This window comes from Cotesia glomerata, linkage group LG1 (genome assembly GCF_020080835.1).
Source record: "Cotesia glomerata isolate CgM1 linkage group LG1, MPM_Cglom_v2.3, whole genome shotgun sequence".
Classification (NCBI taxonomy): Eukaryota; Metazoa; Arthropoda; class Insecta; order Hymenoptera; family Braconidae; genus Cotesia; species Cotesia glomerata.
Window position 1 is genome coordinate 14,788,878 of NC_058158.1, and position 23,139 is coordinate 14,812,016.

A 23,139-nucleotide genomic window follows, 5' to 3' on the forward strand; every position below is an offset into this window, starting at 1 on the left:
TATCAATTTATGCGTCTGTTGAGTCATAATATCAAAAAGTTCTTGATATTCGAAAATAACTAAGTCCATCTAATACTATGTAATAGATGATAGGCTTAAAACAAGTTCGAAAAGTGTATATTGTATATGTGAGCTCTGAATTGAAACTAAAACATACGCACTTGAGAACTACATCACATTTTTACACAAAACCTACACTGTCATTGTGAATACTTCAATTTAAAACACTTCAGCATTTTACTGTCAATTGTTTACGTTGCAATAAATTTTTAACAATAATAAACGATCAGAAATTAACTACATAGTACTTCATATTCATAATGATTAACGTTTTATAGTATTCAATATCCCATAGTAATTCGATTCTTTTGTGAACATCTTTAATTAATTTAAAAATCAAATGATCTGAAACTTTCGAATTCTTTCATAAAAAATTTAATTTCAGTAACTTTATGTTATTTAAAAATTCTTTAAAACACGGAGTACTACTTGGCGTTAACTGCATGGGAATACGACTAATTTGCCGTCGCTACTTGTCACGCTTTAGACTTACGTATATAGTTCATGTCTTCGTTGTAATTCGCCCAGTGTGCTAATTTAAAATAGTTTTCTAAGACAGAGACGTAATGTCAGCCTCTTTGATAAGTAAATTTACGTTATTCAAGATTAACTACTACGTAAATCGAATATTTTCGCTATTATAGCTTGCTATCTTAATTCAAATTTTAATAGTTTACTCTTAAATTGATATATGCTACAAAAAACCCTTAAGTCATTTTTCCATAAAAATTTTGAAACAAGTTCAAAATAATTTTTTATCGCTGATTAAAATGTTACTTTGAAAAATAGAAAACTTTCATTTAAGTAATTTATTAACAACAGTTATACTCAATATATGCTTTTTAATGTAACATCTACATGTGTAGACATATGTCTGCACAGTATCACTAAGCATGCGCGACTCTACTTCAAATTATAATACATTTTGAAAATCAGACAATTGTTTAATAGAATTAGTTCACAAAATTTATATTAAGTCAGTTCTTATCCAATAAGCATAATCAGATAATCACTCAAGCTCTTCTTTCAACTCCAACAATGTATGCTAAAAGATTAGGAATGATACATGAGAACTGTATCAGTACACTAGCTATATAATAAGTCACTTATAGTAATAAATTACCATTAATAAGTTAAGCCATCGATTTGTTAGGGATTCATTTTAATAATTAAATTGAAGTCAAAAGTGATTTTTAAATTTTCTGTTATAATAATCAATAATTTTCAAAAAATAGAGAAGATCGGTTTGACCCCAATTTTCGAAAATCAGATCTTCACGTTTTGGGGTCCTAGGAAGCTATTCTGACTATTCCCATCATGATGGCAGTGTGTGTGTGTGTGTGTGTGTGTGTGTGTGTGTGTGTAAACTTTTCATAACTTTTAAACGGCTCAACCGATTTGAACGAGATCGGCTTCATTTGATATAGTTCAGCGAAACTTAGACTTCCTTGTACGTATAAAAAGATTCGATATCATAGATTTTGAGAAATTCCAAAAAAAAAACCGAAAAAAAAAGTTTTTAGAATCATGACTTTTCAAAATAACTTTCAAGCTACTCTATCGATCAATTCCACAACCTAATCAGCTCTTAAGGGGGTATTCTAGTCTAGAGGTCTGAATTTCGAGCGTTTTTTGGCAATTAATATAAAAGAAGCAGTTAATATTTTTACTATACAATTTCTTATCATTTGTTTATTGATATTTCAAGAATATAAAAAAATACATTTCAAAAAAAAAATAAATTTTCAAAAAGATATAAGTCCTTGAAGTAGAGAAAAAAAAAAAGGCCGTGTCCTCGTGAAAAGGATTTCTCCCTTTGTATCCATCTGAAAAAAAAAACAATGCCAAATTATTGATCAGTACAAATGTCATTGTCGCACAAACCAACAAAACTTGAAAAAAAAATTTTTTTCACAAAATGGCGGCTGTTTAAAAATAGAAGTCGATTTTTTTACTCATTTTTCAACTTCCTCCAATTTTTTAAAAATATTACAAATTTGAACTTTTCAATTGTTATTGGTTAGTGCGAAAGCGAGATAATTGAAAAATATTCATGCTAAATTTCGAGTAAATCGGCTCATTAGAACCTAAGATATCTGCATCACCGTATCGAAAAAAGTAGTTTCGAGAAAAACGCGTTTAAAGTTTAACGTTCAGTTTCAGGCAGCGTAACTGATAAAATAGTACGTATAACTTACATTCTCTTAATCAGCCATCCCAGCTTCATACATTGGGACTTCCTCTACTTTATATTGACTGTTTTCAGCATTTCTCTCTGTATAACGAGCAGTTCTTTCCTTTTTTGAAGCATCTGAAGCTCGAACCTCAGACCGTTCAATCCTTGCTGCGTTGCGCCTAACAGCAAACCCATAGGATTCCAGACCTATTTTTATTCCCATTAGACTCATTATTTGTAAAATAGGATAAAAGCCTTCATTGAAAATGCAAACTGTTAAACAATTAGCAATCTCAATTGTCTGGGACTCGGCATGGACATGTTTGGGTGCAAATGTCCATATTAAAGAGTTAAGTGACTCGTTGTTATTTTGAGTTTCGCTGCCCAAGCAACGTTCTAATAAAGAATCATCTGATAAGCATTCATAAATAGGTTTCATAACTTTTAAAACCTTATCAGTTAGAGGTGGATTTTCATGGTGAAAGTCATCCTCAGTTCCTTCGGCCGCTGCTTTCTGCCACTTGCACCAGCTGTCTGGTTCAGGAGGGCAATTCATGTGCTGAGGGTTCTTATCAGTTGAAATTTTATGCAAGTACGTGGCCCATATTTCTCGTTTCATATCTTCAACGGATTCAGGATGACGACGGATAGCTAATCCGTAGTACGCAGACAACTGAGTGATTACTTTATCAGTCAATTTACTAGCACCCTTACCACCAATTCCACTATTTTCTTTTTTCGCCTTCCGGAGACGCGATCCCATACGTTTTTGGACGTATCCAACACATTCAGCTATTCATACTCAGGTAGCCCGGACCGCCCGTAGTCTATTGTTGCAGTCGTCCGCTCAACCCGGTCTATTTGCCACGACACTAAAACGGCTGTAACTTTGAAAATAATTTGAATTTTGAAAAATCCTTTCAGGGAGATATTTTTGAATATCTAAACTATCGAATTATGAAAAAAGAATTTTTTCATTTTTTTACAAAATTCTAGACTAGAATACCCCCTTAAGCTAAAAAAATGACGTCAAATTTTATTCGAAAAATCAAAATCGATTCATTCGTTCGTGAAATTTCGTTGACCATAAATTAAAAAAAAAAAGAGTATTTTTCAAATGACTTCGTAATATCTTATCAGATCATGTTCAATATAACAAGCTAATTATTAGTGCTTATAAAACAGCGTCAAACATCGCCAAGTCCATCAAAATCGGTTGAATCGTTCGTGAAAGATTTAATTAAAAAAAAAATCATAAAAAGTTTTTTTTTTAACATAACTTTAAAATTTCACGTCCAATCCATTCGTAGGTAATAAATGATCTTTTTTATTTAAAAAACTGCTTCAAATGGTGTAAGCCCGATCAAAAACGAATGATTCGATCGGAAGATATCACTATTAAAAATTTTCAATAAAGCATGTCCTTAACAACTACTAGATTTTCCAGCTCGAAGAGCTTGAAAAAGTATAAAAGTTGTGTTTTTGAGCTCGAAGAGATAGTGTTTTATTAAACTTCTATCAGACTTTTGAATTTGAAGAGCTCAAAATAACACATAAATTGTCATTAGTGCCATTTTAAGCGCCTAGGTATGGAATTAGCGGGAAGCTACAGGGATGGCAATCAAGGTCAACCGTTTTCTTATTTTTTTTTTTTGCTTTTTAGCGCCCTTTCTTTCGGATGTGGTAAATTAATAACCAAAAATATAGAAAATATTGATTCTTAATTTTCCGCTAAGAAAAATTGAAATTTTTTTCAAATTCGGGAAGTTATTGGTTTCACCTCGTTTTGTGAAAATCGAGTTTCCATCAGATCTAGACGTTTTAAGGTCACATGAAGCTCCCCTGACTATTCCCGCGTTGGTGTCCGTGCGGCTGTGTGTCTGTGTGTCTGTGTGTGTGTGTGTGTGTGTGTGTGTGTGTGTGTGTGTGTGTAAACCTCTTATAACTTCTGAACGGCTTGACCGATTTGATCGCAGTTGGTGTGATTCGAAAGGTCTTCGCCAAACTTAGATTTCCTGTAAGTTGGAACCAATTCGGACCGGTAGATTTCGAGGAATTGCAGAAAAAAGTAAAAAAGACAAGTTTTTTTTTTTTTCATTTTTTCAAAATATCTCGGAATTGGCTGAACCGATCGACTTCGAAAACTAATCAGCTCTTATTAACCTTGAAAGCCCAAATCGATTGCCACCAAGTGCGTCAGAATCGGTTAATGCACACACAGACATACAGTCGTACGGACATCATCGTGAAAATAGTCAGGAAAGCTTCTTAGGGCTTCAAAACGTCGAGATCTGTTGAAACCTCGATTTTTGCAAAATGGGGTAAAACCGATAACTTTCCGATTTTTCGAAAATCATTGATATTCTTAGCGGGAAGTTAAAAAAATGGTTTTTTTTTTAATAACTTTTAAACGGCTCCACTGATTAATTCCAAAAACTAATCCGCTCTTAAGCTTGAAGAACCACGTCGATTGCCACCAGTCTCCTCAAAATTGGTTGATTCGTTCGGGAGTTATCAAAAACGAAAAATTTCAAAAAAAGTGTTTTTTTTTTTTTATATAACTTTGACATTTCTTTTTGAATTGTTTTTGATAGAATGAAACAATTTTCGGAGCCCAAAAAACCACGTCGATCGTTACCAAGAACGAGCTCAAAAGCATAGAAAAGTTATCTCTTTGAGCTGGAAAAGCTCTAAATAACATAATTTATATTTTTAAGCTCGAAGAGCTCAAAAATTTCATAAGTTTAATTTTAAGCGCTTAAATATGGAATTAGCGGGAAGTTGCAGAAATGGCCTTTAGGGTCAACCGTTTTCTAGATTTTTTTTTTCGCAATAGTATTTAATATCATCAAATTGTGTTTGTATTGTATTACATTTAGCAAGAATTGCTTCGTAAAAGCTTAAATTTTGTTTATTCAATGCTCACTAGCCAAGTGAGTTATAAAAATAGCATGAATTATTTATTATCCACAGATTCGGTAGAATCTGGCGCCAAGTTCCGTTTAAATCCGTTGTAAACGGAGCGCCAGACTACCGAGTGTGTTTACTGTAAGCAGAACGGTATTTCGAGGTTGCAAAATTTTATTTAATTCGACGGTACTTCTTGTTCCTAAATTTTATATTATAACAGTAATTCATACTTTATTTTACTGATATCAATTAATTATATTCAATTATAACCATTAATTTACTTGAAATTATTAAATTTTATCAGCACAAACTATAGCAAGCTCAAAAATTTCGATCCTGACTTTTTTTCGATGTAAAAAGTGACATGCCACAGATTAAGTAATTCGAGAATGCATGCACGCAGAAAAAAATTTTGTTAAAATAACCTAAGATATGTTCTTGTAACAAATGCATTTGTTAACATAGGGATAACAAATTATATGTTAAAATAACAAAATTTAGGTTATAGCAAGTTATTGATTTGTTATAACAACAAAACAATTTGGTTACTATAGCAAAATCTTTAAGTAGATTCGCCAAAATAATTTAGTTGGTATAAAAAATTTTTTTGTTGAAACAGCAAAATTATTCTATTAAAATAACAAATAAATTTACATTAAATGTTACATTAAATTTTATAAGAATCCATAATTTAAAAATATGCTATAATCAGTGATATCTGATTTGGAAAATATTTTAGCAACAAATTAGTTTTGTTATTGCAATAAAATGATTTTGTTAGGACAATATTGTTAACAAATTGATTTGGTCATTTAACAGACTGGTTTGTCAGTATAACTTGAAACATTTTGTTAATGCGATTAATAGATTTGTTACTATAACTAAACTCATTTGTTACCGGAACATATTTTTCAGTTATCCCGTCTTTTGTTATTTCAACAAAATCATTTTTATGCGTGTGGTAATCCTCCAATAGATGGGAAACTACAGTTAAAAAAATAAATTTCACAGCTTGCATCTACACCCGCCAGGGTGCGCTGCAATTATTTTTACATAAACTGTAGCTTCAAGGGGATAGTTTGCTATCAAAAATGCAGCTAACTTGAGATTTAAGTTAGTACCAATTGCAAATTTTTATTATAATTACAAAAAATACTGAAATCCGAACAAAAACAGTTTCACTGTAAAAAAATCGCGCCAAGTCCACGTTCATAAGACTATTAAGAAAAAAAAATTTTTTTTTTTTCTTTACAAAAAGATATAAAATAGAAAAATTAAAAAATCCAAGTAACCGATATGATTGTATATGATTTTCGGAAATTAAAGAAAATTTTGTTGTAAATTTAAAAATTAAGAAAAAAATTTTGGAACGTATTTAGTGTGCGTGGTTGCAAAATATTTTACTTTTAATGAAATTCGTAAAATCTATTTACTAGGACTTTAAAAAAATTGAAATACACAATGACGCACACTAAATACGTTCAAAAATTTTTTTCTTAATTTTTAAATTTACAACAAAATTTTTTTTAATTTCCGAAAATCATATACAATCATATCGGTTACTTGGATTTTTTAATTTTTCTATTTTATATCTTTTTGTAAAGAAAAAAAAAAATTTTTTTTTCTTAATAGTCTTATGAACGTGGACTTGGCGCGATTTTTTTACAGTGAAACTGTTTTTGTTCGGATTATTATATCTTGTGTTATAATTGAAAATAAGGAAATTCTATCCCCAATAATCTAAATAAAATAACGAGAAAGTTTATTCGTTTTTAGAATAAATAAGTAGAAATAGCAGAGGCTATGTATAGTAAAATAGTAAGCAAGTCTTGATAAGTACGTTAACACGCAAAATTGTACTTAGCATCACGAATTGATATCAAACCCTGACGCTCACGTGACTGACAAACATCAAACCTTAACGTTATGCACATCAACATCAGGGCGGACTTCACTGTAAACTCGTTGGTTGGTGCCCAGATTGACGAAGTGCGTCATGTTCAGCACGCCCATGACGCACGCAAGTTTTTCGTCAATTTGTATAATTTTATATTTTTTACACTTTTATTTCTGTTCTCAACATTTTTTTTTATGCTCTAAGACTTTAGTATATAATTTTACTAATTTGAATACTCTTATATTCAAGTCTGTTATTTTATCACTCTCAATTCTCTGTATAGTGATGTAAAGTTTGCCTTACACGAGAACATAAGTAAATTTGTGAATCCAAATAAAAAATTAATAGACGCGTATCGTTTACTATCATGCTATAAATCAAGAGATGAGATTGGGAGTCTTTATTGCATGAAATTGTATTACCGATTCGACTGAAGCGATTCCTGCACGGAGAGAAATGGATGATAAATACCACTATACCGGTATGGGCGAGAACGCCATACAGTATGGTATCGAAGATTTTTGTCCATTATTAAATTGTACACATCGATGATTCAACCATTGCGGGAATGGTAACATTGGCGATAGTTATCACGGATGCCGTAATGCTAGTATGGCCGTCAGGCCCATACTGGCTTGCCGTAGGTACAATCCTTTTGGCAGGTAGACCTAGTCAATATTGTGATATTAGCTAGTACACCATTAGAGTAACAACAATGTTTATTTAATTATAGACATAGGTTATGTCCAAAATATATTATATTAATGAAAAATGATAATAATTGTTTCATGACATGATTGTTTTTTTTTTTTTATTTTCACTCTGATATGAATTGGTTTTAGTGAAGAAAAATAACAGCAATCAATTAAAAAATTACAAGTCAATAACTGGGTCTTTTACTTTATTTATACTGATAGAAGGATTTATTAACTATTAATAATTTGATTTATTTGAAGATAATTTAATTTATTAAATTTTAATAAATATTTTTTAACATTCAATAAATATTTATTTGGGAGGAAAGTACATTTATTAATAATTAACAAATATTTATTAACAGTTAATAAATATTTTTTTGAGTAAATTTGTTTCGCTTGCAATGTCATATGACATGAAGATTGCTCATAAACAAAAATCATCTTTATAAATTATTTGCATTAATTATATTACATTATATTAACGTTTATTATAAAATACCAAATTCTATCACAGTTCATAATTATCTTTTATATTTTTAAATATTGAAAACGTTAATTTATTCAGTGAATTGAATTATTATCATGTATTTCAGCTATAGAATTATAAAAAGTGTCAAAAGAAAATTTTTATTTTTGCTTTTTATTTTAAATAAATACTTATTAACTGTTAATAAATATTCGTTAACTATTAACAAATATTTATTAACATTTAATAAATCGTAGTTAATAAATAATGTATTAACATTTAACAAATATTTATTAAATCATATGATGTTAATAAATCATTTATTAACAGTTAATAAAGTTAATAAAGATCGCCATTGAATAGCCATGGCTGGGGGACCCAGTTCTAGTCCAAGCTCGGGTAATCATTGGGTTGACCAAGGCTAGATTGCCCAGTCCTGGCCCAAGTTAGGGTTTCCATTCATTGGCCAAGGCTAGGTCATTCAGTCTTGACCCATGTTAGGGTTACCATCCAACGGCCGAGGTTAGGTTACACAAACTTGGCCCAAGTTAGGGTGACTCTAGGCTTGGCCAAGGCTAGGTCATTCAGTCTTGACCCATGTTAGGGTTACCATCCAATGGCTGAGGTTAGGTTACACAAACTTGGCCCAAGTTAGGGTGACTCTAGGCTTGGCCAAGGCTAGGTTATCCAGTCTTGGCCCATTTTAGGGTTACCATCCAACGGCCGAGGTTAGGTTACACAAACTTGGCTCAAGTTAGGGTGACTCTAGGCTTGGCCAAGGCTAGGTTATTCAGTCTTGGCCCAAGCCTGGTTAATCATTGGAATGGCCAAGGCCGATTGCCCAGTTATGGCCCGGGCATGGGACAATATAGGTTTGCCAAGATAGGCTTCCCAATAATGTCTCAGGCATGACCCCATCGTTCAACTCTGGGGCTTCCTGTATGGGTATGCATACGTGTAACAAATACAATAGCACCATTACTATACTACATAGTGAATAAAGCCATACTTATGGGACTCGTTACAATACTGAATTGCAATATTACACATACTACTTTAGTATCGGTCTGGAGACCATACTAACATTGTGTTGAACGCCATCCATTTCTCTCCGTGTGCACAGAAAAAAAATGTTCTTGAATCAAGTATCTAATTTTGAAGAACTTAATGTTCTTGATTTGAGTAGAAAAATTCTTGATTTAAAGAAATTTTTCTTGATATAAGGAAATTTTATTTGATTCAAGAATTTTTCTTCTTGATTTAAAACAATTACCCTCTTCAAAATTATACTCTCGGTTCAAGAATTTTTATCTTGAATCGGTCCAAATTGTATTTAAATCTTCAGTTTAGTCAAGCCACTTCGACTGGTACCAACCGCGATGAAATCGCTCAATCCGTCCAAAAGTTACGAGAAGTTTACATACGGCCACACACATACGCGCGCACACACATATATACAAACATACAGACATCATAGCGGAACCATTCAGGGAAGATTCCAAGGACTTTAAAACGTCAACATCCGTTGGAAACTTGATTTTTGAAGAACGGAGTAAAACCAATAACTTCCCAACTTTTGAAAATTTTCAATTTCTTTAGCGAGAAGTTAAAAATGGCCCAAGCCTTGGAAAACAAACAACCGAGGCTTGGGCCAAACCTTGAGGTTCAAAAGGACCAAGGTTGAGCTGAGCCTTAGGAAACTAAAAAATCGGGTCTAAAAAATTTTTTTAATTTAATTCTATTTTAGTAACTTTTAGGAATTTTGAATTCTCATTAACGCGTAAATTTTCGTAGTCAACACGGTTTACCATATTACCTTGAAAAAATTTTAATGTTGCTCACGGTGAGAATCGAACCTGTTTCTTTGGCGTGAATGTCTTAACCTCTACCAACTGCGCTACATACTAAAATAGGAATTCAAGCATTTATTTTACTCATTTGAACATTTGATAGTTATTTCGGTTCGTTATATATCATAAATAAAATGGAAATGATATTTTTGAAAGAATTTTTATTTATCAAACGAAATAAATTGTTGATAGAATAAAATTTTTAAATGTTATTTTTCTATATTCATTGGTTCCCGATAAAAGTTATTAAATTCTCAATTACCGAAAGATGACTTTGTTATAATTAAGTACACGTTCATTTTTAATTAAAAAAGCACATAATTTTGAATTTAACTATAGAGTAATTATTTATCATTTTTGTTCAGTACTATACAAATAATTTTTATTTCAATATATCAAATTTTATAAATAATTGCTTGAATCATTATTTGATAGTTGTGATTACAAATAGTGAATAATAAAAGTAGTACTCAGCATTGAAAATTATTTTTTATAACAAATGAATGAATTTTGTAACAAAAAACAAATTTTTAGCTTTTTAATTTATTATCTGTAATTATTCTTAAGTGAATACTTGAACTTACAAGTAAAGTGAAATATTATTTGAAAAAATTTTTAACTATCCGCTAAGAAAATCGAAGATTTTCAAAAATCGGGAAATTATTGTTGTGACACCCTTTTGCAAAAATCGAGTGTGTGTGTGTGTGTGTGTGTGTGTGTGTGTGTGTGTGTGTGTGTGTGTGTGTGTGTGTGTGTGTGTGTGTGTGTGTGTGTGTGAATCTCTGATAACTTTTGACCGACTAAACCGATCGAAACTTACCGAACGGCGTTGTAAGAGTTCCCTCTAAATTAGATTTCCCGTGACTTTGAACTGATTCGGACCGATAGATTTTAAGAAATTTTGAAAAATCTCAAAAAAACTAAGAAAAAAATTTTTTTTCAATGTGGTTTTTTTGGAATAACTTTTAAACGGCTCTATCGATCAACTCTAAAAACTAATCGGCCCTTAACCTTGAAAAACCACGTCGATTGCCGCTAATCCGGTCAAAAACGGGTGATTCGTTCGAAAGATATTGCGTGTATAGCTCTTTTGAGCCCAGGAAACGGCCTCTTCGGAGGTAGGCGAAAGCCTCGCCATATATTCTTCGTTCGAAAGATATCGTGAACCAAAAAGAACCGAAAAAGTGTTTATTTTTTACATAATTTCGACATTGCCTTCCGGATCGTGTTTGATGAAATAAAATAATTATAAGGACTCATAAAATTGCGTCAATCGCCGCCAAGAACGTGAAAAACGGTTGATTGGTTCGAGAGATGTCGTCGACGAAACAATTGGAAACAAGTGTTTTTTTAAAATGACATTTTTTAGAATACCTTTCAATCGGCTTTACCAATCAATTCCAAAATATCAAAAAATTCAATATGAAAAATCTCAAAAAAGTGTTGATCTGAAACAAATCTCAATTCCTAAGCTCAAACAACGTAAAAATCAACCAATTGAAAAATTTTCGAGCGGGTCAACCGCTTTTCCGATTTTTTTAAAATTAAGCTTCTGAAGTGTACTATTCTCGAAGTTGACACTAAAGATCGTCAATTTTAAAAATGATATTTTGTTCTTAAATCTGTAAGAAAACTATAAATGAATGATTTATAATATAAAAGAACTAAGCTATAATTGATATCATCAAACGAAAAAGCAAGAATAGGGTATAGAGGAATTACATGAGGAGTTTTCTTTTTTTGTAGGGGAAGTACGGAGAGTATCGAAAGCGCTAATGTTCTCGAGGCAGGAAACACCATCTTCATCCCACACGTTCTATCTCTTCGTTTGCTCACTCACTCTCTTACTTTTATACGTCTTTATCTACGAGTCTCGCGTCGGTTTCTCTCCATTTCCTCTTGAGTAGAGTTTCTCAACAGCTCCCTAGCTAAAGAGACCACCCTCTGCGCCGCTTGCTTGCTTGTGCGCCCCTGTACCACCCTTAAGTTACTCGATGCGATGGCTACAACATGCAAACATTCTGTTATTTGCAATTCGAATGCCGTAAAATAGAACGCTGTCGAGAAGAGGTATATAAAACAGGCCGGAAAGACGAATTGAAAAAGAAATGAAGAAGGTTGGGTATGCAATACACTAGTGTGCTTTTATTTGGTTTCTATGGTTAAAAACTTGATAAGATATGCTTCTAAAATATTTTTTTTTTTTTTTTTTTTTCAAAACAACTAGTTATATATGGGTCATTCCATGTCAAATCGACCAATAGTTGGAATCGACCCCGTTCGATTTGGATGAATTTTGGTCAGAAGTTTTCTTTTATCATAAAACAAAGTTCTGCCAAAGGAAAAAAAATTTTTTTCGAAAGATATGCAAATTCAAAATTTCGCGATTTTTCCAGTTTTTCAATTTTGTTTTTGCAATATCTCGAATGTTATTATAGATACAGGAATGGTCTTTCGTTTGTTTAAAAAGGAACACTTGGGGCTATTGAAAAAAAAAAATATTTTGGAAAAAAATTTTAAAAAATGCCAAATTTGCCAAATTTTGAATTTTTGAAAATCGTCAAAAATGAAGACCGCCATTAAAATTTTGGCTCAATTTTTTTTGTATGATACCTTGTAATGATCTTAAAAAATCCTGAAATTTTTGGATAGGGTTTTTTTTTTTTCAAAAATATGAAATTTTGAATTTCAAAGAAAAATTTTTTTTTGTTTTTTGCAACTTCTGTACAAGTTAAAGTTATGCAGATACATAATATTGTAATTTTTAGTATTTAGAAATCAAATGCACGACGTGAAAATATTAAATAATAAATTAATTTCAACTTTTATTCATTTTTTAGACATAATCTAAAAGTCAGGCTTAACGCATGATATAATTTTTTATTTTCTTAACACATGATATATTTTGTCCGTTTTTTCACTTCAATTACAGTTATTAACCTCAAATAACTCAAACAGATATTAATATTCTATCAAAATTAGAAATGATTTCATGAGAATATCAATTTTTTTTCGTTCTTTCGAATACTTATTTACTTACGAATTTCTGCACAATCATAGTTCTCAATCTCAAATTACAAATTATTCCCATGTTAATAAGACGACAAGTGGCATCAACAACTTTAAATAAAGTAAAAAAAGGACAATTAACAAATTCTATCATGCGTTAAGGATGACTTATTTTAAGGATGCAAGATTATGTCTAAAAAATAAAAAAAAGTTGAAATTAATTTATTATTTAATATTTTCACGTCGTGCATTTGATTTCTAAATACTTAAAATTACAATATTATGTATCTGCATAACTTTAACTTGTATAGAAGTTGCAAAAAACCAAAAAAAATTTTTTTCTGAAATTCAAAAATTTTTTTTTTAAATTCAAAAATTTATATTTTTGAAAAAAAAAAACCCTTATCCAAAAATTTCAGGATCTTTTAAGATCATTACAAGGTATCATACAAAAAAAATTGAGCCAAAATTTTAATGGCGGTCTTCATTTTTGACGATTTTCAAAAATTCAAAATTTGACAAATTTGGCATTTTTCAAAATTTTTTCCCAAAATATTTTTGTTTCAATAGCACCAAGTGTCCCCTTTCAAACAAACGAAAAACCATTCCTGTATCTATAATGGCATTCGAGATATTGCAAAAACAAAATTGAAAAACTGGAAAAATCGCGAAATTTTGAATTTGCATATCTTTCGAAAAAAATTTTTTTATTTTTTTTCGTTCCGCAGAACTTCGTTTTATGATAAAAGAAAATTTCTGACCAAAATTCATCCAAATCGAAAGGGGTTGATTCCAACTATTGGTCGATTTGACATGGAATGACCCATATATGTCGTAGTATTTTCGTAAAATTCGTCAATCCATGAAAAACCTAGGCACTTCAGAAACGTCGACGTTTTGTGAAAAATTTTCAAATTGCATTTTCCGCCTAGGTAGTTCGTGAAATGACCACTCGGCGCTGGCGCTTAATGATACATCATAATATACGTTATCTGACGGATTATAAACTTGTATTTTTCATGAAAAGACTAGCTCGTGCAATAAACGTGCCATAATCCAAGCGTAACCAAGTATTTGTTAAATTATTAAATAAAAATGGAATGTATATCAGTAAATGAAGAAATTTTTAAAGAAAAGTATCGTGAATATTATGATAAGTAACCCAAAAAACGACTATACATATCAGCTCAATTGAAAGAGGTAATAAATAATTTCATATTTTGGTGATTGTGTACTAGTCAATGTTGATAAAGGTGACCGAAATCCGGGAGACCCGCAGAATATAGTCGCTGTAATTACTGATGTCAAAAACGATGTATATCAGGTTGGAACAACAGCAGGACTGATCAAATTGTGATTTGATAAGAGTGACCTAAAAAAAGCGTCTTCTACTTTTCTCAAAGTTGAACAAGTTAACGTAAATACATTTGTTTTAGTTCGAGAAGTAGTGGTTGCACAATCCTTGGTTAAAGGGAAAAGCTTCGTAAAATGTTCTTGTCAACCTTCAAAAAATATATGTCAAACAAACAGATGTCTGTGTTTTAAGTCTAAGCTTCAGTGTATACTAGCTTTTACCCGCGGCTTCGCTCGCCATGCTACATGTTGTTGAAGTAGCCAGATTTTTTTATTTTTTGACAAAATTTTTTTATTTTTCGTAAAAAATAAATTAAAAAAAAAAAAGTATCCTATGTTACTTCTAATGCCTCCGAAAATATTAGTACAAAGTTTCATAATGATCGGTTGAGTAGTTTTCGCGTGAAACGGTAACAAACAAACTTACATTCACATTTATAATATTAGTACTAGAAATTTAAATAGCGCGCTACGCGCGTGCCTAAATTTCAACCAATAATGAATCGTGGCCCGTTTTTTGCGAGTTTCGACCTTTGGCTAACTTCAAGACTTTCATCTATTTTATAATATAGGATAATATTATAAAAATGCGATCGACGTGATTTTTTTAATTTTTCTTAGCGGGAAGTTAAAAATTTTTTTTTGCACGCCTCATAGCGCGTGAGGTTGTGCTTTATACTCGACTCGTCAAGGTCAAGCAATTTTGTGATCTTTAAATGCCTCTATCACAACCATATTACACTTTTACAATGATATAAGTAGATGTACACCGGAAAAACATTTAAATTAAACCATCTTTTACTTTCTAAAATCATTTCATGTTACTATTTAAAAAAAAAAAAACGTTTTGAAAAAAATTTTACGTGGACGCCCGGATGTCACCCTATTTTGGATGTACCAGCGATTACTCCCGACCAAATTGATATTTCAAGACCGGACCTTTTTTATTAGTTTAAGAATTCGATTAACTGGGTCCGTATTTCATATCAGTGGCCTGGTTTACGTATTTTTTTTTTTTAATTTAATTTTTATTGAAATTCACTACGCGATACAACCGTACAAAGCCAAGCGAACTTTTCTTATTTGCCACGTAAAAACTATGGCGCCACTTGATAAAGCTAGATTTTTTTAGACTGCGTGCGCATATGAGAAGAAAAAAGGGCGCCGATATTTAAAAAAAAAAATTAAAAAATACTCTGTAAGAAACTACTTAATTATAATTTTTTTTTTTTAATCAATTACAAAATTAATTTTTTTCTTAAAATATGAATGAGCGTCATGAAGCGTGCACTTTTAGATTTTCCAAACTTTTTAGAAATATTATTAAATTATCTCGATGTGATTTTCTAATTATCAAAAATTTATATTTCATGTTTTATTCAAAGTTCAATTTTTCTTAACGTTTTTATAAAATTATTATAAATTTTATTATTTAAGCTGTTAATTAGATTTAAATAGATAATAATGAATAATACACTAGTCACAAAAATTTTTTCAGTTTTGCTATTAAGTTTCATGTGTTATAGTCATTTATTTCATCTACACAGTAAGAAATTTTTCGTCATTGTGTAGAGTGTTAAAATTTGTGTGTTGAATATTACACTCTAGTGTGTAGAATTTAACATTCTCATGTGTTGACTTAATGATTTAACACACTAGAATGTTAAATTCTACACACTAGAGTGTAATATTCAACACACAAATTTTAACACTCTACACAATGACGAAAAATTTTTTACTGTGTATAAATGTTTTAAAAATTTTATCGAGAAGATTAACAGTTACAGTAACGTTAACAATGCAATGTATCGAATACATTCTTAATAATATTGCCGCTAATATGTATTTTTTCTGTCTCTATTCACATTTATTTGTTAAGCAATTTTTAGTCGCATTTTTAGAGTGCAGATGACATCAAATTTTACAAACCAGGTGCATTTTACCATGCACGATAGATGTCAAAAGAAATTTATTCGTTGGAAATATATATTTTTCAAAATATTTTCAAGTTAGATCTTGAAACGCAACAAAATCTTTTGGAGATTTGTTCATTCATACATGGATAAAAAATTTAAATTGACTCAAGATCAAGAATCTTGAACTAAGAACACCATTTTGAAGAAAATGACACTTTTGAGTCAAGAAGAAAAATTCTTAAATCAAGAAAATTTTCTTGAACCAAGAAATATATCTTGACTCGAGAATTTTTCCCCTTGACTTAAGAAATTCTTTTTCTTGCTCTCCTAGCCGAAAGTACGCTTTTCCGGGACGCATTTTACTCCAGGAAGAGCAAATTTTATGGCCTGCTCTAACGCATGCGCGCTACGCATATTTTCTGGCCGGCAGCACAGAACCTTGCTTTCTTTCGTATTTTTGTGGCGCGATCGGCCTATACAGCGAGTTTCAACTGTATATATATAACAGTCACAACATCGTCTGTATGTACATGTCAGCACATAAACTAACCAAAAAATGTCGAATAAATAAAAATAATTTCTAACTAGATTATTGTTAATGAACTATTTAATAATAATATTGCACAAATAATTTATGTAAAAATTTTAGAAAATGAAATATAAAAGTTTTGTAGATTTTATTTGCTTTCTTTTATATTTTGACAGCTAGTAAAGCAGTGTTTATAAAACAATCCATGTACTCTACAAGCTTCTAATAATTTAATTTCAATCTTTCTTAGCCGTCTAATTAAAAACTAATTTTTAATCAACTTAAAAAAATTAATTTTGTTATTAAATCGAGTTTAAATATTCGTGACAAGTTATGTGCATGTTATCTCTTTAATCAGAGCATTTGTTAGCAAACTTTAAAATAACTTATTTTTTTTTTATTTATTAATTTTGCACGCCTCATAGCGCGAAGCGCGTGAGGTTGTGCTTTATACTCGACTCGTCAAGATCAAGCAATTTTGTGATCTTTAAATGCCTTTATCACAACCATATTACACTTATTCAATAATATAAGTAGATGTACACCGAAAAACACTTAAATTAAACCATCTTTTACTTTCTAAAATCATTTCATGTTGCTATTTTGAAAAAAAAAAAAAACGTTTTGAAAAAAATTTTACGTGGACGTCCGGATGTCACCCCATTTTGGATGTACCAACGATTACTCCCGAACAAATTGATATTTCAAGACCGGACCTTTTTTATTAGTTTAAGAATTCGATGAACTGGGTCCGTATTTCATATCAGTGGCCTAGCTTATGTATTTTTTTTTTAAATTGAATTTTTATTAAAATTCACGGATATAACCGTACAAAGCCAAACGAACTTTTCTTATTTGTCACGTGAAAACTTTGGCGCCACTTGATCAAGCTAGATTTTTTTAGACTGCGTGCGCATATGACAAGAAAAAAGGGCGCCGATATTTAAAAAAAAAATAAAAAATACTCTGTAAGAAATTACTTAATTATAATTTTTTTTTTTTTAATTAATTATACAATTAATTTTTTTCTTAAAAAATGATTGAGCGTTATGAGGCGTGCACTTTTGGATTTTCCAAACTTTTTACTTTTTTATTATGCCGGCCCCGACCAGCAAAATCTCGGCTTTGCAAAAATCGGGTGGCGCCCCCCCTCACCCCCGGCAAAACCTCGGCTTCACCTTGGTTTTACAAAACCCCTTCCCCGGGGTTCGTACTTTAGGCTGGAGAGCAAGAAATATAGTACACAACCCACGACCAGAATGTTGGATACCCTGACGTATGTGATATGATGGCCGAGGCTACGCCTCGGCTATCATATCCCATATGCCAGGAAATCCAACTTTCTGACCTTGGATCGTAATATACTATTTCTTCAAAATGGTGTTCTTGGTTCAAAATTATTGCTCTTGAGTCAAGTTAAATTTTTTATCAGTTTAGTATTTATTTATGTATCATTTTGGTTTGTGGCGCCTCTTGCAGCATCAGTTCCATACCACGATTTAAATTATATCAAGACTGTGTATCAATACAAGACGACTGATAAAAAGTTTCTGAAGCAGTATTGCACAAATTCAAAAACCATCTGTGGTATTTATCTTCCGTACCACTCGAGTGATGCAAATAATTTTATACTAACTTCACTATCTTTCTATATACCTCTGCGTGTAAATAATGCAATTTTGAAAATTGATTACTCAAAAACGGTGTGGTGAATTGATCTCAAATTTTGGTGGTGAATTATTAATATATTTATCTTTCGGTAAAAAAAATTTCGTAATTTTCTTGAAATATGCCTTGCAGAATCCAACTATCTTGAAGCGTTAAAATGTGATGAAAATTTTGATTTTAATTTCCCCTAAAGGCCTTATAGTTAATTTAGATAATAAAATTATCAATTTACAAAAAAAAAAGATATTGATTTTTTTATTAAATAAATTAATTTTCATTAATTCAAATTCAATTAAATTTTTTGTTCAATTCAACATAAATAAAAATTTCCTAGAGATTAACTTTAAGACATGGGCCGACCGAAAACGATTGTTTGGAAAGATTACACATCGTTACTAATTTACAATTGTAACGATGTAGCCAAAAGAGTGCTTCGATTAATTCAAGATACATCAACATTTTAACTCATGAAAAAGAACAAAAATAATATTTAGTGCAAATTATTCATAAAAAAAAAAATACTTATCATAATGCGACTAAAAATTGCTTAACAAATAAATGTGAATAGAGACAGAAAAAATACACATTAGCGGCAATACTATTAAGAATGTATTCGATACATCGCATTGTTAGCGTTGCTGTAACTGTTAATCTTTTTGATAAAATTTTTGAAGCATTTATAGATGAAATAAATGACTATAACGCATGAAATTTCATAGCAAAACTGAAAAACTATGATAATAATTATATTCACAACTTGAACCACAAATAACTTTTAAAGGATTGATTTTATCGAAAAATTATAAGAGAACTTTTTTGTAAAGCATTCGATTTCCCATCAGAATATGCATCAATCATAGTCGTAGTGGCATTTTTTTCGAAAGAAAAAAATTAATTCCAAGAAGTTCCAAATTCCCATGTTATTTAAATGGGAAATGTAACTCGATTTGGGCACAGTTTAATTTGGTAATTAAGAGCTTATTTATGTAAGATATTTTAAACTTCCCGCTAAGAAAATTGAAAATTTTCAAAAATCGGGAAGTTCTTGGCTTTACCCCGTTTTTCGAAAATCGAGTTTTCAACGGATGTTGACGTTTTGAGGTCCTAGGAAGCTTCCCTGAATGTTTCCACGATGATGTCCGTATGTCTGTATGTGTGTGTATGTGTATGTATGTGTGTGTATGTATGTATGTGACCCTCTTATAACTTTTGAACGGCTTGACCGATTTCAACGCGGTTGGCGCCATTCGAAAGGGCTTGGCCAAACTTAGTTTTTGTATATAATTTAGACCGATTCGGACCGATGTATTTTGAGAAATCTTAAAAAAACTACAAAAAAAAATTTTTTCAAATGTGGTTTTTTTGAAATAACTTTTAAACGGCTGGATCGATTGATTCCAAAATCTAATCAGCTTTTAAGGTCAAAAAACCACGTCGATGACTGCAACCCTCTCAAAATCGGTTGATTCGTCCGTGAGTTATCGTTGTCGAAAAAAAAACCGAAAAAAGTGTTTTTTCGAAATTACTTCAAAATTACTGGTTCGATCAATTTAAACTCAATGATCCTTCATGGGGCTTTGAAAACTGCGTCGAATGCCGCCAACTGCGTGAAAATCGGTTCATTCATTCAAAAGTTATTGCCGTTTGAATATTCAAAAAATTGTGTTTTGTCAAACTGCTATTAGAGTTTTGAGCTTGAAGAGCTCAAAATGACACAAAAATGTAATGTGTAATTTTGAGCGCTTATGGATGGCCTTTAGAGTCAACCGTCGTCCTAATTGTTTTTTAGGTCAAGAGAACTAAAAATCCAGGGGTCGGCATCGAAAAAAAAATCAACTTGGGAAAATTTTTTTGGGGTCCTACTCTCTTAAAAGAAATCAGTGGAATTTCACTGGTTCACCAGTGGAGGTCACTGTTTTCAACCAGTGAATGCAATTTCACTGGTGAATCAGTGAAATCCACTGAGTGAATCAGTGAATCAGTGAACAATACATCTGCGCGCATGCACGCTGGTTTGTCCACTGGTTGAATCAATGAAATCCACTGATTCACCAGTGACATTGTATTCACTGGTTGGAATCAGTGAACTTCCACTGGTGAACCAGTGGAATTCCACTGATTTCTTTTAAGAGAGTAATGTGGCCAATCGGTAACTGAGGCCAATAACTTTTTTCATGTATTAATTATAAATAATTATAACATAATTAAAAATTTAATAAACACAAATGCATCGAAGTATTTTAATCTTTAATTCTAATCAATTAATTTGCCTCCACTAGTTTAACGTTTCGGTTATTCGGGCAATCTCACTTTAAATTTAAATAAACAGATGACGCCAAAAATAATAATGTAAGACAGTGTTAACTTTGAAGGCTAATTCTAAAAATTTTCACTTTTTCTTAACTTAAAGCATTTTAAACTAGATACGTTTGCAAACTATATATTATGAATGCAACCTCAAAATTAAATAGTGACTAATTTTTATGTAGAGCAATAAAAATAAGAGACTTGAAGAATGCTATTTTATAAAATTATGAACAGGTATAAATAATGCATAAATGCACCTGGAATATTACAAACATGCCTTGTTTATTCTGGTTTTTTTTTACCCTATAATATAAGAGCTATGTGTCAGAACTTGCTCCGTCTCGAACATGCATTACTATAGTGGGTCATCACAAAACTACTCCTTAATTACAGTGTATATGAAACAATATTAATGACTTTTGATGTATATACACATATTTATGTGTATACACAAGGTGTTCGTTGTTTTTAAAGTTAAATTTAATATAGCCGACTAAATTTCCACTCTTACACTAAAAAAAAAAATATGAAAAAAAAAAATGTAAGACTCCACAGGTTATCTCGGAAATTTACGCTTTTTTCAAGCTTGAGGAACTCGGAAATATGCCTATTACTAGTATATTAGTGAACTCTTCCACTGAGAAAGTATAAAAATTATTTTAAAGCAACACTTTCTTAGTTATTTTCGAACTACGATATCTGTAATATCGATATTACGATATAACGATATCTGTTATATATTTAATTTGATTTTGACATGGCATGCAGCACTCAACCCAGCTTTTGAAGACAAAAATGTGATACAGGATAAAAAAAAGATTAGTTTCAAAATCTTAAAATTTTGTCAGATAATGTAAAAAGTTGTTTTTTTTTTCTATTTTTATTTCTCGAATAACTTTGAAACTACAGATGACATAGACTTCAAAACTTCATAGGATTTGAGCATCAATTAACTATTTAAAAGCGATGTTGTGAATATCAATCAGTTGAATTAGTGTGTGTGTGTGTGTTTGTGTGTGTGTGTGTGTGTGTGTGTGTGTGTGTGTGTGTATGTGCGTGTGTGTGTGTGTGTGTGTTATAAGTACGTTTCAATCAAAAAATTAACGATTTTTTGGCCTTGATATTCTTTTCTTTGTTCTTTGGAATTCACTAATTAAAGTTCAGAAAGCACGGCAAAAGCTAACAATATAGAGTGTGATTTCAAAACCAATATTCGACATAATCAATGGATTTTTCAATGTATAGAGTTCTTTACACATTGGTGTGTTAATTCAACATACAATGAGTACAGTTCTATTGAGAACTTTTTGCTGTATGTTTGTACATGCACTCATTAAAATTTGATATCTGATAATCATACGAGAAAAATACGCAAAGTTTTAGAAAGTGTAATCACATCAGTTGAAAAATCATCTCGAAATGACACAAAAAAAACTTTCAACGGTATTAAGAAATTAATTAACATTCAGATTAGTATTTATGGCAACTTATCATACAGTTGTATTCTATATTTACTTATGATAAGCATGTACTTGAGTAGATTTAATTCTTCGAACAAATGTTTTCTGAGTAATATTTTAATCCCCATCAATTAATAATTAACGAAACGAAGAATATTTCATGATGACACAAGGTTGGATCGGTAATAGTTATTTGAGAAAATTTTGAGAACTTGCTTACAGTGATGGCACTATATTACTGACTAACTGCTTTTTGCTTATTAACGACTGAACATTACATTATTTTGACAGCGAACTCTATCTTTAATTCATTAAAATACACAAGCTTATAAATTTATTGAAGTAAAAATAATTTTAACTAAGTGATGTTAATTATACGCATGCATAGAACATTTATATTCAGGAGGTAAATAATAGTTTTGAAAAAGAACGTAGCTATTTACTTCTGTTTTTATTTCTGATGCCAACTTAATTATAATGCCTTGTCTTGGTTAGTCACCGGAACTTGTTTTAATATGGCGGCTCATTATAATAATATTCCTTAATAATAGTGCGCAGCTGCATAGCAGTAGGCACCAATGGGATTCGAATTGCGAGGATTGGTTCCCTCCAGCACAGTAATAACGGTTACACTGATGATTATTGGTAGCGAGTATCAGACCGATGATGGTTGGAAGTTTTAAAGTTTTTTTACAATCAAAAGCATTCTTATGTATATAGTTTATTCTATACTTTCATGGTTTAGAATTTTATTTATTATTTCTTTCTCTCAAAGGTTCACAATTTACTTTTTTGAGCTTAAAATTCTAAATATAAATTATACGAATTTATTATTTTCAG

The 23,139-nt window shown here is 31.0% G+C and overlaps 1 protein-coding gene across 1 annotated transcript; it reads right to left on the reverse strand.

Annotated features, from left to right (window-relative positions):
• Positions 1-1,809: 1,809 nt before the first annotated feature.
• Positions 1,810-22,553, reverse strand: LOC123272208. Its single transcript, XM_044738911.1, has 3 exons — positions 22,355-22,553; positions 2,259-3,123; positions 1,810-1,886 (listed from the first exon to the last, which is right to left on the reverse strand). Exon 2 carries the CDS (start codon positions 2,997-2,999, stop codon positions 2,265-2,267), a length of 735 nt encoding a protein of 244 aa, XP_044594846.1. The 5' UTR covers positions 3,000-3,123; positions 22,355-22,553; the 3' UTR covers positions 1,810-1,886; positions 2,259-2,264.
• Between the last annotated feature and the right edge of the window lie 586 nt (positions 22,554-23,139).

Coding starts and splice junctions, on each gene's coding strand:
- LOC123272208 (XM_044738911.1), bottom strand. CDS start 2,999: ATGGGATCGCGTCTCCGGAAGGCGAAAAAAGAAAATAGTGGAATTGGT.